At 35.1% G+C, this 15,089-nt stretch overlaps 1 protein-coding gene across 3 annotated transcripts in view; it reads left to right on the forward strand.

Annotated features, from left to right (window-relative positions):
• Positions 1–15,089, forward strand: part of TDRD5 (tudor domain containing 5) — a 105,960-nt gene that overhangs the window by 84,882 nt on the left and 5,989 nt on the right. For all 3 annotated transcript variants that reach the window (XM_020285470.2, XM_076000419.1, XM_076000420.1), the window contains exon 16: positions 7,485–7,695. In XM_020285470.2, the coding sequence (XP_020141059.2) occupies positions 7,485–7,695 (211 nt within the window). The remainder of the gene's footprint in view (positions 1–7,484; positions 7,696–15,089) is intronic.

Genomic DNA, 15,089 nt, shown 5'->3' on the forward strand with positions numbered 1-15,089 from the left:
ACAATGAGATAACACCTAACCCCAGTGAAATTGGCCTCTATCAAAAAAATCCCAAAACAACAAATGCTGGTGAGGATGTGGAGAGACAGGAACACTCTTACACTGCTGGTGGGACTGAAAATTAGTGCAACCTCTGTGGAAAAGAATTTGTAGATACCTTGAATAGCTAAAAATAGAAATACCATTCGACCCAGCAATAGCACTATTAGGCATCTACCCAAAAGAGCAAAAGACATTCTATAATAAAGACATCTGCACCTGAATGTTTATGGCAGCACAATTCACTATTGCAAGGATGTGGAAATAGCCCAAGTGCCCGTTGATTCATGAGTGGATTATTAAAATTTGGTATATGTGTACAATGGAATATTACTCAATCCTAAGAAACGACAGTGACCTAGCACCTCTTATATTTTCCTGGAGAGAGCTTGATCCCATTATCCAAAGTGAGGTATCACAAGATCCGAAGAATAGGCTCCACATGTACTCGCAATCAAATTGGCACTGACTGATCAACACTATGGTGCTCGCATGGTAGTAATATTCTCCAGGGATTAGGGGATTGGAGGGAGCATAAATTCACAACTAATGGAAGTGGTGAGCATTGTAGAGGGGAAGGGCATGCCTCTAATCCTCACTTGGGTGAGGCAAAGACATAAAATGTAACCAAAATGTTTGTACCCTCGTAATGTCCTGAAACATAAATAAATAACACAAGAAAACCCTCAAAATCCCCCCCCCAAAAAAAGATGCTAGAACTTTTCATTGAGTCCCACATGCCTGTTGGACTCTATTATCTTGTTTACATTCCTTTGTTGTTGTTGTTGCAGTGTTAAGGTTGAAGATTTTCTGTTGATTATTATTCTTCCAGTGCACTAATCCTGTCTTCTATGGGACCCAGACTGCTGGATTCAGGCATATTATTTTTCAGTTCTAGAATGCCTATTTGATTCTTTTTTTTATAAATTCCAATTCTCTGTTCAAATTCTTCATATTTTCATCTATTTAGTTTATCATTTCCTGTACTTTCTTGACATGTTAATCATGGTTATGTTAAAGTCCCGTTTCAGATAACTTCAGTATCTCAATCACCTTCAGATCTGTTCTTGTCTTTTTTTTCTTTCCTCTATTTGATCTGTTTTGGGGAGGGGGTTGGGCAAAGAGGGAGCATGCTTCATGATTCTTTTAATCGAATGTTGGACATTATAGATAAAAAAAGTATAGAGGCTCTGGATGAGTTATCTTCCTCCAAAGAGGTTCAAGTTGTCATTTGGCTAGCAGCATTTGGCTATCTGTCATTTGGTTACCTGCAAATCACCTTAACATACACATTGGGGCTTGGTTTTAGGCTTTGCTAGGACTGTTCTATTTAACATTTGTCCTTAGGTGTAGCTCTTACTCCTAAAGCATGATCCTTGTAGGATCTCAACTGAAAACCTGGAGAGGTTGCCAAAGACCTTCTACCCTACTGGGGCTCACACTCCATCCTGTCTCAGCACCACAGGATGGTCAAAATCTCTGCTAATATTATTTAGCCTCCCAGCTAATATTTTCTGTTGGGTTTCTTGGGACCCCACTATATGCATGTATAGCTGAGGACTTGGCCCCTAATTTCAGGGGGAATATAAGCAGATTGTTCAACTCCTCTGCTCTTCTCTTTTTTCTGGGATCATGCCCCTCCATGCCTAGCTATTTTATCAGCCTCAAACTCTGACCTCTGTCTCCTTAGCCAGTAAGACTGCCACTTGGACCTTATTCCCTCTGCCTGATTTGGAAAATGCTTTCACAGTTAAAAAGCTGAGGTGAACATGAAACCCACCTCATGTTCTGAAATTCTTGGTGGTTTACCAGTGCCTTCAAACATCTTAAAATCTGATTTTGTCCAATGTTTGTAGTGTTCGAGGCTAGAGGGTTAGTCTGATTCAAGTTACTACACCTTGACTGGAACTGGAAGTCTTACTACATCACACATTATTTTTGATAGCTATACATATCTTTGAATCAAGAAATCACAGTGTTTATCCATCTCTGATTCTAATGTATTTTTAGTAACTGCATTCCTGTTCAAATAAATGTGTTCTGAGCCTTTCAGTTGATAAAGTTAATTTCCCCATTGGTCCATAAGAAGTTATACACTTCATGGTAGTTAGAAGCCCCGTCTCTGGAGTCCAATTCCTGGGTTTAGTACTTGGCTTTTACTATTTAATAATATCTCTGTGACCTTTGCAAGTTGGTAATAAAGATATTATTAATTACTGACATTTCTTAAACACTTACCATTTGCCTGCCAGTGTTCTAAGGATTTTATATACATCTGTCTATTACCTCATTTAATTCTTACAATTTTAAGAGGTACTACTATCCCCATTTTTATTTTTTATTTTTATTTTTTTCCTCTTACTTTCCATTTTGCAGATGAATATCCCCATTTTTAAAAGAGAAAATTGAGACAGAGATTAAGTAACTTGCCCAAGGTCTTCCAATAAGTTGTAAAGCCAAGATTTCATAAGTTGTTGGGTGTATAATAAGTAAAATGAAGCTCTTAGTATTGCCTGGCATATAGTAAACACTCAGTAGCTGATAGAAGTAGTAATAATAGTAGTAATGGCCATATTATTAATATGGTTATTATGGGCTTGAAAATCATGTTGAAGTTTCAAAAAATTCATAATTTTTGTTATTGAGGAACTGTAACAATTTGGAAATAGGCCTGGATATTAAAGATGGGCAATTCTCTAATTTTTCCAAAATGGAGAATAAGTTGGATTATATAAAATCAGACTCAAGGTTCTAGGATTGATCACTATAAATGTCATTTATGAAAATCTTAGAAGAGGAAGAAGTGATTATAATTTCTGACTTTGGAGGGTATTCACTAAGAATAAATGTTAATACTATCATTACTTTCTTTGATAATTACTGGGTTCATGTGTTAGGGGAATGTGTAGTATATCCTGTGTACTTGGATTTAAGTAAGCATTTGAAAATGTTACCCATTATTTCCTTGTAGAACAGAGTAGATGAAACCAGTTAAGTAAAGGAGCTATTTGATATGCCTAATGGATCGGCATTGACTTAAAGGTCTGTTTCTAGTAGAAGGAAAAATGCTCTGTTCTCAACCATATCCTTTCACTGTTCTGTCAGTTTCTTATTTGAAGTTATAGAAGTATCTACCAACAAAAACTATAGGGCATATGAAGCTGGGAGGAATCATCAGTCAATAACTTGGAAGGAAGCTTTCCTATTACCCTTCAACTAGTCATTCCATCCATTACCATGGTAATGGTGGTTCTGATTCATTATACAGTTATTTTGTTATTTTATTATTTTTGGAGACAGGGTCTCGCTTGGTTTCCCAGGCAAGAGTTCAGTGGTGTCATCATAGCCCACTGCAAACTTCACACTCCTGGACTCAGGCAGTTCTCCTGCCTCAGCCTCCCAAGTAGCTGTAACTACAGAAGCACACTATAGCAACCTGGCTAATGTTTCTATTTTTTGTAGAGACAGAGTCTCACTCTTGCTCAGGCTGATCTTGAATTCCTGACCTTAAGCAGTCCTCCCACCTTGGCCTCCCAAAGTGTTGTGATTACAGGCATGAGCCACCATGCCCAGCCTATACAGTCATTTTATATATGCATGTATATATATGAGTATGTATATGTCCATATGCATGTTATATACATGTATATATTATATAGTCATTTACTTATATATATAAAAAACAATCATATGTAAATGTTACATACATAACATTCTCTGTTAAATCGCATCTTATTTATTCATTTTATTGCTTTGGTCTGTCTTCCAATTTGGTTAACTGAGGTTTTACACTTGAATTTACAGAAGTGAAAACTAACTGAACAACTGTAAAAAGGGAGCAGCATAATTTAATAGCACATGTGTAAAACAGACTTAGTGTTTTAATAAATAGCTCAGGATGAGTACAAAATGTGTTCTTGTCTCCTCCAAAAAAATGTCAGTTTAGTTTTAGAGTTCAGTAAATGATGAGCTTAGTAATCTTGTTTTCCTTTACATCCACTGAGAGTACTGCATTTCTATCTGGGAAATGCACATTGCAGATATTGGAATAAGTTAAAATTTGTTTACTGGAAATAATTCATCCTTTCTTCTTCCTTGTTACCAAGAAAGAAGTGTCTGTATTCCCTTCCTGTGCTTAAGATTCAGTCCTCTCCTTCCCTCTGTATCTTCAACCTCTTTCTACAGGCTTGTTCTCATAAGTATTTTAAAGTGTTTATCTGAACAAGATTTTAGAAATTAAAAAATCTTTAAGCCCATAACCCTACCTAGATACCACCTTTATTTCTCATCCCCTATGCAGGTAAGCTTTTTTTGCCTTTAAAAATTATTATAGAAGTACTACATATGCAGAATTTAAAAATTCAAATAGAGGCCAGTTGCAGTGGCTCACACCTAATCCTGCCTTGGGAGGCTGAGACGGGAAGATCCCTTGAGGCCAGGAGTTTGAGACCAGCCTGGGCAACATAGCGGGACCCTGTCTCTACAAAAAATTTTAAAATTAGCTGGGCATGGTGGCATATGCCTGTAGTCGCAGCTACTCCAGAGGCTGAAGTGGAAGGAACACGTGGGCCCAGGGGTTCAAGGCTATATGCAGCGAGCTATGACTGCACCACTGTACTCTAGCCTGTGTGACAGAACAAGACCCCCATCTCTTTAAAAAAAAAAAATTCAAACAGTTCAGAAAGTTATAGAAAAAATAAAGATTTCCCTGCCTCTTCCACTCCCAATGCTACTCCACTATAAGTAGTTTCTTGTGTATCCTTTCAGAAACTAAACATGTACACAAGAACATAATATAATATTCAGTCCCTTTCCATATAAGTACATATAAACCTTCATTTTTTTTTAACTCCTAAAAAGTATACATATGCCACAATTTATTTAAATAGGCTTACTGATGAACATCTGTTTTTATGATTTTGTGTGATTGTAAGCAGTACTACAGTGAATATCCTTCAAGTTGCTATCTAGGAGTAGAGGAACCATCTATCCTTCAAGTCATCATGTAGGAGTAGATGTTACTAAATTAGGTTTCAACCTTATTTTACCTGATTTCTCAGCAATATTTGACATTGTTGACCTTACATTCCTTCTTGAAACATGATTTTCCTTTGGCTTTTGTAATACCATGATCTTTTTCTTCCTATCTCTCAAGATAATTTCTAGGCTTGCTTCCTGTGGTGGTCCCTGAAATTCTGTCCTATGCTTTTTTCTTACTCGTTGTCATATGTTTTCATTTATCTTATGTAACTAGATAAATATATGGTGACCCTATGTTTAAAATTTAAAGGAACTGCCAGGCTGTTTTCCAAATTGTCTGCACCATTTTATAATCCTGCCAGCAATTTGAGAGCACTCCAATTTGTCTATTGCAACACTTCTTGTCCTTGCCAATACTTATAATTATCTGTATTTTTATTATAGCCATTATAGTGGATGTAAAGTGATTTTAGGCAGTGCTTTTGATAGCATTTGTTCATGTTTCCTGAAACCAACCTCTAGCTCCATCATGATATATTACTAAAGAGCTATGAGGGAGTCAGTCATTGATAACTACAGAGGGATAAATCTTGTAAAGCAGTGTTCCACAAACTATTATATAACATGCATACAAATCACCTGGCATTCTTGTTAAAATGAAGATTCCGATTTAGCAAATCTGGGGTAGGGACCAAAATGCTTCATGTCCAGCAAGCTTCCAGATGATGCTGAATGCTACTGATTGGTGAATAATACTTTGAGTAGCCAAACACTGGATTACTGTTTGGATAAAGAGACTCTTATTTTTCAATTAATTGCTTAAATTGACTCTAGGGACTTCTTTCAAAATGTCATACAAATTTAGGAAGCATTCACCTATGTTCCTTTTTTTTTTCAGAGTGAAAAGCTATCAGAAAAAAGGTATAGCTTTTCAAAATGTTTCTGATTTTTAATGTCCATTAAACAGCTGAAAATAGGCAGTAGGGCGTAGTGTAAAAACAATGTAAAAACACCAGTCTGGGAATTGTATAATCCAGGGCCCAGTCTCTACCACTGACTAAACTTGCAATTTTGACAAGTTACCTTTTGGGGCCACAGTTTGCCCATCTGCAAAGACTGATTTGAACTAGTGATCTTTCTAGCTTTAAAAGTTTGATATTAATAAATATTTATTTACTTAATTATCATTGCAGCTTTATTGAAAGGACACACTGATGTTCAGCCTTATTTTAAATGAGGATAAACTTAAAAGGTAGCTAACGCATGTGTGAGTTGCATAAACTGAACAAAAATTTGAATCCAGGTCTTTGGTTTCCTAAAATAACATATTGTATGGCCCAGTATAGCTACAGAATTTTATTTCTGCTACCAAAAAAGGTTATAGACACAGCTGTTTGTATATTCTATAATTATATAAGCCACATTCATGCCAGCCATCTTTGAAAAATGAGTTGCTATATAGATTTTTGCCACAGAAGGAACATTTACTGATATTTAAATATCTATTACATAATGAGCCTGAAAAACATACAAGCCTAAGTTTTCTGTTTATACAATGTTGTTTCATTTTGCTATAGGCAAATCCCAGGCTGTAAGCTACTTAGCTCAGTTTTTGTTACAGCTTGGTCCTAACAGGCCCTCTTTGGTCATATTAATGCCCATCAACATCACAGACAATAAATGCTGTTAAATTACCATAGACACTACCTACTTCACCAATGATTATATGCCAGGAAATAGGATCTGATTCCTGATAGTTAAAATTTGGAACTTCATTCACTTTAGCTCAAGTTCAACCTCTGGGATGTCCATAACTCCATTTTGTCAATTCAGAGGAGACACCTGTTGTGTTCTAGCTTTTTGTCCACACCAAAGAATGTGGCTGTTGCTTCCTTTCATAGCTCACTGCACATATACTGTTTCCTAACTGAGGACTCTGAGCTTCTGAGGAACAGGGATCATATCTTACTGGGAGGTGGTGCAGGCACAGTGAACACAGACTGGCCTGAATTCAAATCTGTGCCCTGCTGTTTACTGATAGACATTGAATAACTTAGCCTCTCTGTAAAAAGCATTATGCTAAGTGAAAGACATAGCAACACCTTCCTAGAATGTTTGTTCTGATGTTTAAATGAAGAAACATGTGCAAATAACGAAGCAGTGTGCCTGACAAGTGCTAAGTTAATGTCTTGCGTCTTCCTGCCTTCCTTATCTGTGTATGGTAGCACTCAGTACCATGTTTGCTCATAGTAGGTATTCAGTGTTTCTTGAATTGAATTTATGTTCATTAAGTTAGGGAAGGACTTGCTTTTTCTAGAGAGTATCTACATTCTTGAAAGTGAAGAGTTTTATTAATTAAATGAAAAATATTTATATTTTATGTATAAGGAAACAAAAAGGGCTTATTTCTTCTCTTTATACTAAATTATTTTTCATGCTTTTGCTCCATTTTTACCATTCTGCAGCAACCAAACTCAAAAGGTTCTTCGGATTCTTCTACACTGCCCAAATTGGAAGAATTCTGCATCCCTCTCATCCAGTCACAGCAGTCAGCAGAAGGGGGCCAGTTTGAACCTAACAACATTCAGACTCAGCCAAATCAAATTGAGCTATCCACAGCAGTCCTAGATTCAACTCCTGCAGTGGTTGATCCCCCGGAAAAACAATCTGGTTCTGGTAGGTTTACGCTTAATTGTGTATGCTCACAATTGACGGTTTACTGATGGTTTAAATGATGGTTTACTATGTTGCTAAAAACCTTCATAATTTATCTCTTTTTGAACATATCTTGAAAGATTGCTGACTTGAGCATTTGTCTTAAGACCTCATCTTATGTTTGGACTCAGTTGTTCTCTTTAACTTTGTGCTCTTCTTTTTTTCCTGCAATATTTTTGGGGGTTCACATTGTTGTAGAGTAAAACTTGCCAGTTTTCAAGTATAGAATTGAGTTTTGACAAATGTGTACAGTCTTCTAGCCACTGCCAGAATCGTAATACAGAGCATTTTTATCAGTCCAAAAAGTTTCCTTGTGCCCTTATGAGGGCAGTCCATTTGCTTAGGTGCTGGTCTGTTAGTCATTTTCCCTTTTCTAGAATTTCATATAAATGGAATCATGTAGTATATAGTTTTAATGTCTGTCTTCTTTCACTTACCATAACATTTTAGAGTTTAATTTATGTTGTTGCCAGTATCAAGAGGTGGGAATGCAAATTAGTACAACCTTTGTGGAAAAGAATTTAGAGATACCTCAAACAACTAGAAATAGAAATACCATTTGACCCAGCAATAGCATTGTTGGGCATCTATCCAAAAGAACATAAGTCTCTCTATTATAAAGACATCTGCACCCAAATGTTTATAGCAGCACAATTCACTATTGCACGGTCATGGAAACTACCCAAGTGCCCGTCAATTCATGAGTGGATAACTAAAATGTGGTATATGCTCACAATGGAATATTACTCAATCCTAAGAAACGATAGTGAACTAGCACCATTTATGCTATCGTGGATTAAGCTTAAGCCTATAATACAAAGCGAGACGACACAAGATCTGGAAAATGGGCTACACATCTACTCGCCATCAAATTGGTACTGACAGCCTAAAACTATAGTGTTCAAATAATTGTAGTGTTCAACAGGGATCTGGCGGGGGGGAGACGGATGTGATGAGCATTGTAGGGGGAAAAGGATTACCTCTATCCCTTTTTAGGGAGAGGCAAAGAAACACACTGTAACCAAAATCTCTAAAAAAAAAAAAAAATTTTTGTTAATGGGAGGTGAACAGGTGGAAGGGGGGAGAAGGGGAAGGGTCCGCACTTTCATGGTGGGTGCAGCGCGCAACCACTTGAAGACTGGACATGCTTGAAGCTCTGGCAGAGCGGGGTGGGGGGGGGCAGGAGCAAGATATGTAACCCTAACAATATTTGTACCCACAGAATTTGGGGGAAAAAAATAAATAAATATTTTAAAAAATCTTCCTGTTTATTACTGAGCAGTGTTCAATGTATGGATATACCACAATTTGCCTGTTCACCAGTTAATGGACATCTGGATTGTTTCCACATTTTGGCCATTATGAACTGGCCAAAATGTTCACAGTTTGGCTGTGAACATTTGCACACAGCTCTTTGTATAGATATGTTTTTTATTTTTATTTAATATATACCTAGGAGTGGATTTGCTAGGTCATATCGTAACTGCATATCTAACTTTAAGAAACTACCAAAATGTTTTCCAAAGGTGCTGTACCATTTTGCATTCCCACTAGCAAGGTATAAGGTTTCAGTTGTTCCACATCCTTGCCAACAGAGGGTATTGTCAATCTTTTCTAATTTTGCCAAGCTAGTGGGTATGTAGTGGTATGTTATTGTAGTTTTAATTTGCATTTTCCATTTACCATGATGTTCACCATCTTTTTCATGTGCCTATTTGCTGGTCATCTAGCTTTAGTTAAATGACTATTCAAGTATTTATTCACTTTTTGAATTGGGTTATCTTCTAACCTATGTATTTGGGACACAAATTCTTTTTCATATATATATGTCAGATAAATATACATATTATGTAAATTATATGTAGTATATTTATATATAAATATATGAAGTATATAAAAATTTATATATAAATATATTTAATATATAAATATAAACATAAATATTTATATATAAATTTTTATATATTTCATATATTTATATATAAATATATATTACATATAATTTATATAATATATATATTTATCTGACATATAGTTCCTCCAGCCTGTGGCTTGTCTTTTCATTTAACAGTGTCTTTGGAAGACCAAAAGTTTTCATTTTGATTAAAGTCTGATTTAGTGATTTTTTCCTTATAATTTCAGCTTCGTATGTCCTATTTAGAACTCGTTAACCCAAGTAACTAAGATTTTCTCCTCCTACATTTTCTTATAAAATTTTTATAGTTTTAGGTCTTACATTTAGGTCTATGATCCAATTCAAGTTAATTTTTGTAGGTGGTATGATGTGAGGATCAATGTTTATTTTGCTTACATATGAACATCCAGCACCATTTGTTAAAAATAGCTCCATTAAATTGCCTTGATACCTTTGTCAAAAGTAAGTAGGCTGTATATGGGAGGATCTGATTTGTATTTTGTTCTATTGGTCTATCTGTCTGCCTTTATACCACTGTCTTAATCACCTTGGCTTTATAGTAAGTCTTGAAATCATGTAGTATTAGTACTCCAAGTTTGTTTTTCTAGGTCCTTGGATTTTTCACATAAATTTTAAAATTAGTTTGGTAATGTCTACACAAAGCCTAGGATTTTGACTGGCTTTTGTTTTTTAGTCTATAGATCAGTTTGAGGAGAATTGACATCTTATATTAAGTCTGTAAGCTTACTATATCTAAATATTTAAATCTTATTTAATTTCTAACAATGTTTTATAGTTTTCCATGTATACGTATTATTGATCTTTTGTTAAATTTATTCCTAAGTATTTAATATTTTTATGCTATTGTATAAATGGCATTTTTATTTCAATTTTTGATTGTTGCTGGTATATAGAAATACAATTGATTTTTACATATTAATATTCTCATTATATTCTGTAACCTTGCTAAACTCACTTGTTCTAGTAGCATTTTGGTAGCATCTTTGTGATTTTCTATATAGACAGTCATATCATCTGTGGGGGAAAAAACAGATTGCTTCTTATGAAATTGTGTGTTTTTTTTTCTTTTGCTTACACTGGTTAGGACCTCCAATGTAAATTGAATAGAAGTCCAGGCGTGATGGCTCACACCTGTAATCCTAGCACTCTGGGAGGCGGAAGCAGGCAGATCGCTCAAGGTCAGGAGTTCGAAACCAGCCTGAGCAAGAGTGAGACCCTGTCTCCCCTAAAATTAGAAAGAAATTAATTGGCCAACTAAAAATATATATAATAAGTTAGCTGGGCATGGTGGTGCATGCCTGTAGTCCCAGCTACTCGGGAGACTGAAGCAGAAGGATCGCTTGAGCCCAGGAGTTTGAGGTTGCTGTGAGCTAGGCTGACACCATGGCACTCTAGCCTGGGTAACAGAGTGAGACTTTGTCTAAAAAAATAAATAAATCGAATAGAAAAGGTGAAAGTGACATCCTCGCCTAGTTATTAATCTTACAGGTAAACCTCAAGTCTTTCATGAATAAAGTATAATGTTAGCTGTAGCTTTTGTTGTAAATGCACTGGTTAGGTTAAGGAAGTTCCAATTTATTCTTAGACTTCTGATAGTTTTTATCATGAATGGGTGTTGAATCTTATCAAATGCTTTTCCTGCATCTGTTGAGATGATTATGCTGTTATTTATTTTAATCATCTGTTTACAGGGATAATTACATTGATTTTCAAATGTTACACCAGCCATGCATTCTGGGATAATGCCTTCTTGATCATGATGGGACTATCCATCTTATATAATGCTAGACTCTGTTAAAGTCTTGTTAAGGATTTTTATGTCTATGTTCATGAGGGATATTTGTTTATAGTTTTCTTATAATGTCTCTGCCTGATTTTGGTATCCAAAGAATGCTCCATAGAATGAGTTGGGAAGTATTCTCTCTTCCTGTATTTTCTGGAAGAATTTGTGTGAAATTGATACTATTTCTTCCTGAAATATTTGGTATAATAGAATTCAACAATGAGGACCTCTGAACCAAGAGAGGTTTTTATATGGAAGTTTTTTAGCTAATGTCTTTGATAAATACAAGGTTATTTAGGTTGTTAATTTTGTTTTGAGTAAACTTTGGTAGTTTCCTCTTTCAAGGAATTTATCCATTTTTATCTAAGCTATAAAATGTATAAGTATAAATTATTCATAATTTTCCTTTATTTTAATATCTATAGATATTGGTAATTTGTGCCATCATTTTCCCCTAATCTCAGTGTGCCTAGAGGTTTATCAATTTTATTGATCTCAAAGGACTCACTTTTGGTTCCATTCATTTTTCTGTTGTTGTTGTGTGTGTGTGTTTTCTGTTTCATTGGTTTCTGTGCTTTTTATTTCCTTTCTTCTGATTACTTTTGGCTTAATTTTCTCCTCTTTTTCTTGTTTTTCAAACCGAACCCTTAGTCATTCATTTTATAGCCTTTTAATTTTCTAATGTAAGTGTTTAATGATATAAGTTTCCCTCTAAACCCTGATTTAACTGTATCCCATGAATTTTGATATGTTATATTCTCATTTTCATTCATTTCAAAATATTTTCTAATTTCCTTTGAGTTTTCTTCTTAATCCATTGGTTATCTAGAAGTATGTTGTTTAATTTCCAAATATTTGGTGGAGATTTTCCAGATGTCTATTGATTTCTAATTTAATTACATTATGGTCAAAGAATATAAATTTCAATCCCTTTCAATTTTCAACACTTGTTTTATAGCCAAGAATATGGTCTATTTTTGTAAATGTTTCATCTATACTTTAGGGCAATGTGTAGTCTGATGGGGAAAGTATTCTATACTATCAATTAAGTCAAGTTGATGATTAGTGTTTGAGTCTTCTATATCCTTACTCATTTTGTGTCTAACTGCTCAGTTATTGAGAGAGCATTGTTTAACTCTCCAATTATAGTTGTTGGATTTGTCTTTTTCTTCTCTCCGTTCTGTCAGGTTTTGCTTCAAGAACTTTAAAGCTTTATTATAAGGATTATTATGCCTTCTTGATGAATCAATCCATTTATCATTATTAAATTACACTCTTTGTCCTTGATAATATTCTTTGTTTTGAAATCCACATAACTGATGTGAATATAGACACTCTAGATTTCTTTTGATTTGTATTTGCATGACATATTATTTCCATCCTTTTAACCTATCTGTATCTTTATATTTCAAGTAGATGTCTTGTCAACCGCATGTAGTGTGGTCCTGCTTTTTTATCAGGCTTGATAATCTCTTCTTTTAATTGGAGTGTTTAGATAACTTAATGTAATAATTGATATGCTAATAATATGTTATTTTTCTATTGTTTTCTGTTTTGTCCCATTTGTCTTATTCTCTTTTCCTATTTTTTTTTTTTTTTTTTTTTAGACAGGCTGAAATGCAGTGGTGTGATCATAGCTCCCTGCAGCTTTAAACTGCTGGACTCAAGCAGTCTTCTTGCTTCAGCCTCCAAGTAACTGGGACTGCAGGCACATTGCCACTACACCTGGCTCATTTTTTAATTTTTTGTAAAGATGGGGGTCTCGCTACGTTGCCCAGGCTGATCTCAAACTCCTGGCCTCAAGCGATCCTCCCGGCTCTGCCTTCCAGGCTGCTGGAATTACAGGTGTGAGCCACCACACCTTGACCTCTTTTCCTACTTTTTAAGTGAGTATTTTTTTCATATTCATCTTTATCTCTTTATTGGCTTAGTAGTTTTGTTTTTGCTTTTTTAGCAGTTGCTTTAGGGTTTTAGTATATATCTTTAACTTAACTGCCTTCAAATGATATTATGTTACTTCATGTACAGTATTAAAACTTTATAATAGCATACTTCCATTTTTCCCACCCAGCCTTTGAGTTATTATATGTTTTACTTTTTCTTAGGTTGTAAACCCTACAATCCATTCTTGTTATTTTTGCTTTATAGTCAATTATCTTTTAAAGAAATTAAAAATCAGAAAAAGTCTTATGCTTAGTCACATATTCACCATTTCTAGTGTTCTTTATTCCAATGTGTAAGTCAGGATTCAGCAAATTTTTTCTATAAAGAGTAAAAAGTTAATATTTTTAACTTTGTTTTCTTTTTTTTTTTTTTTTTTTTTTTTTTATGAAGCTGTGTTGCCATGAATTTATTTTTAACTTTGTAGACCATAGGATCTGTTGCAATTATTTGATTCTACTGTTGTAGCCACAGACATTAGGTAAATGAACGAGAATGGCTGTGTTCCGATAAAACTTAATTTGTAAAATTGGGTGGATTTGGTCCATAGGGCCAAAAAATATTTAATTTTTTGTCATCTCCCCCCCCCCCTTTTTAAACTTCAGGCCATTTAGTGGTGTTGTATAGCTGACTGATAACCTTCTTACTCCGTTGTTGTCTCCTGTTTCATTTTGGATAGTTTCTACTACTGTGCCTCCAAGTGTACTAATATTTTTTTGTTCAGTGTCCTATTCAGTGTATTTTTCATCTCAGATATTGTACTCATCTTTAGAGGTTGATTCAGATCTTTTGTATATCTTCCACTTTTGTATACATCATAGCTACCTTCTTGAATACATACAGTATTCTTCTAACAAATATTTTAACACCCTTGTCCTATCATATATATCACTTGTGAATTCTGTTATCTGTGTCATTTCTGACTTTGTTTATATTGATTTTTTTCTCTTGATTACAGGTCATATTTTTCTACTTCATTGCATATCTGGTAATTTTTTACTGAATGCCAAATACTGTGAATTTTACATTGTTGACTTGATTTCTTTTTCTCCCTCCCTTCCTTCCTTTTTGTCTATCTTTATTTGCAGAGGAGGGGGGGTGAGGATGCAATTAAGTTTCTCAAAATTGGTTTTTTTCTTTCAGTGTTTCTTTTAGGTCTCATTAGGCTGGAAAAGACTTTAGTCCAGATCCGATTTGGCTCCACTATTTAGGCAATACCCTTCTGAGGTTATTGATGGGACTTGTCACATGTGTTATGATGTGTTTCCACTGTGACTTGTAAGAACACAAACTATTTTACCCCAATGTAAGCTCTAATGATTATCCTGCCTACTCCTTACAGGTAGTTTTCCCCCTAGTCTTGGTAGTTTGTTCACACAGGAGCCAGATCACTACTCAGTCTAAGACACAAGACCTCTCTGCAAATCCCCAGCTTCCTCTCTCTGCAGCTGCCTCCTCCTGGTACTTGTATAGCCAGAGATCTAGACACCTCACCTCCCTGAATTCTGAACTCTTTTATCTCAAATCAGTGAGACAGTTTGTTTCTCTTCTCTCAGGGGTTACTGTCCTGTGATGCTTGTTCAGTGTCTAAAAACTGTTGTTTCATGTATCTTGTCCAGGTTTCTAGTTATGTAAGGCAAGAGAGTAAACATGATCCCTGTTGAATAACACCATGGCTGAAAGCAGAAATTTTGC

This window comes from Microcebus murinus, chromosome 2, assembly GCF_040939455.1.
Source record: "Microcebus murinus isolate Inina chromosome 2, M.murinus_Inina_mat1.0, whole genome shotgun sequence".
NCBI classification, from domain to species: domain Eukaryota; kingdom Metazoa; phylum Chordata; class Mammalia; order Primates; family Cheirogaleidae; genus Microcebus; species Microcebus murinus.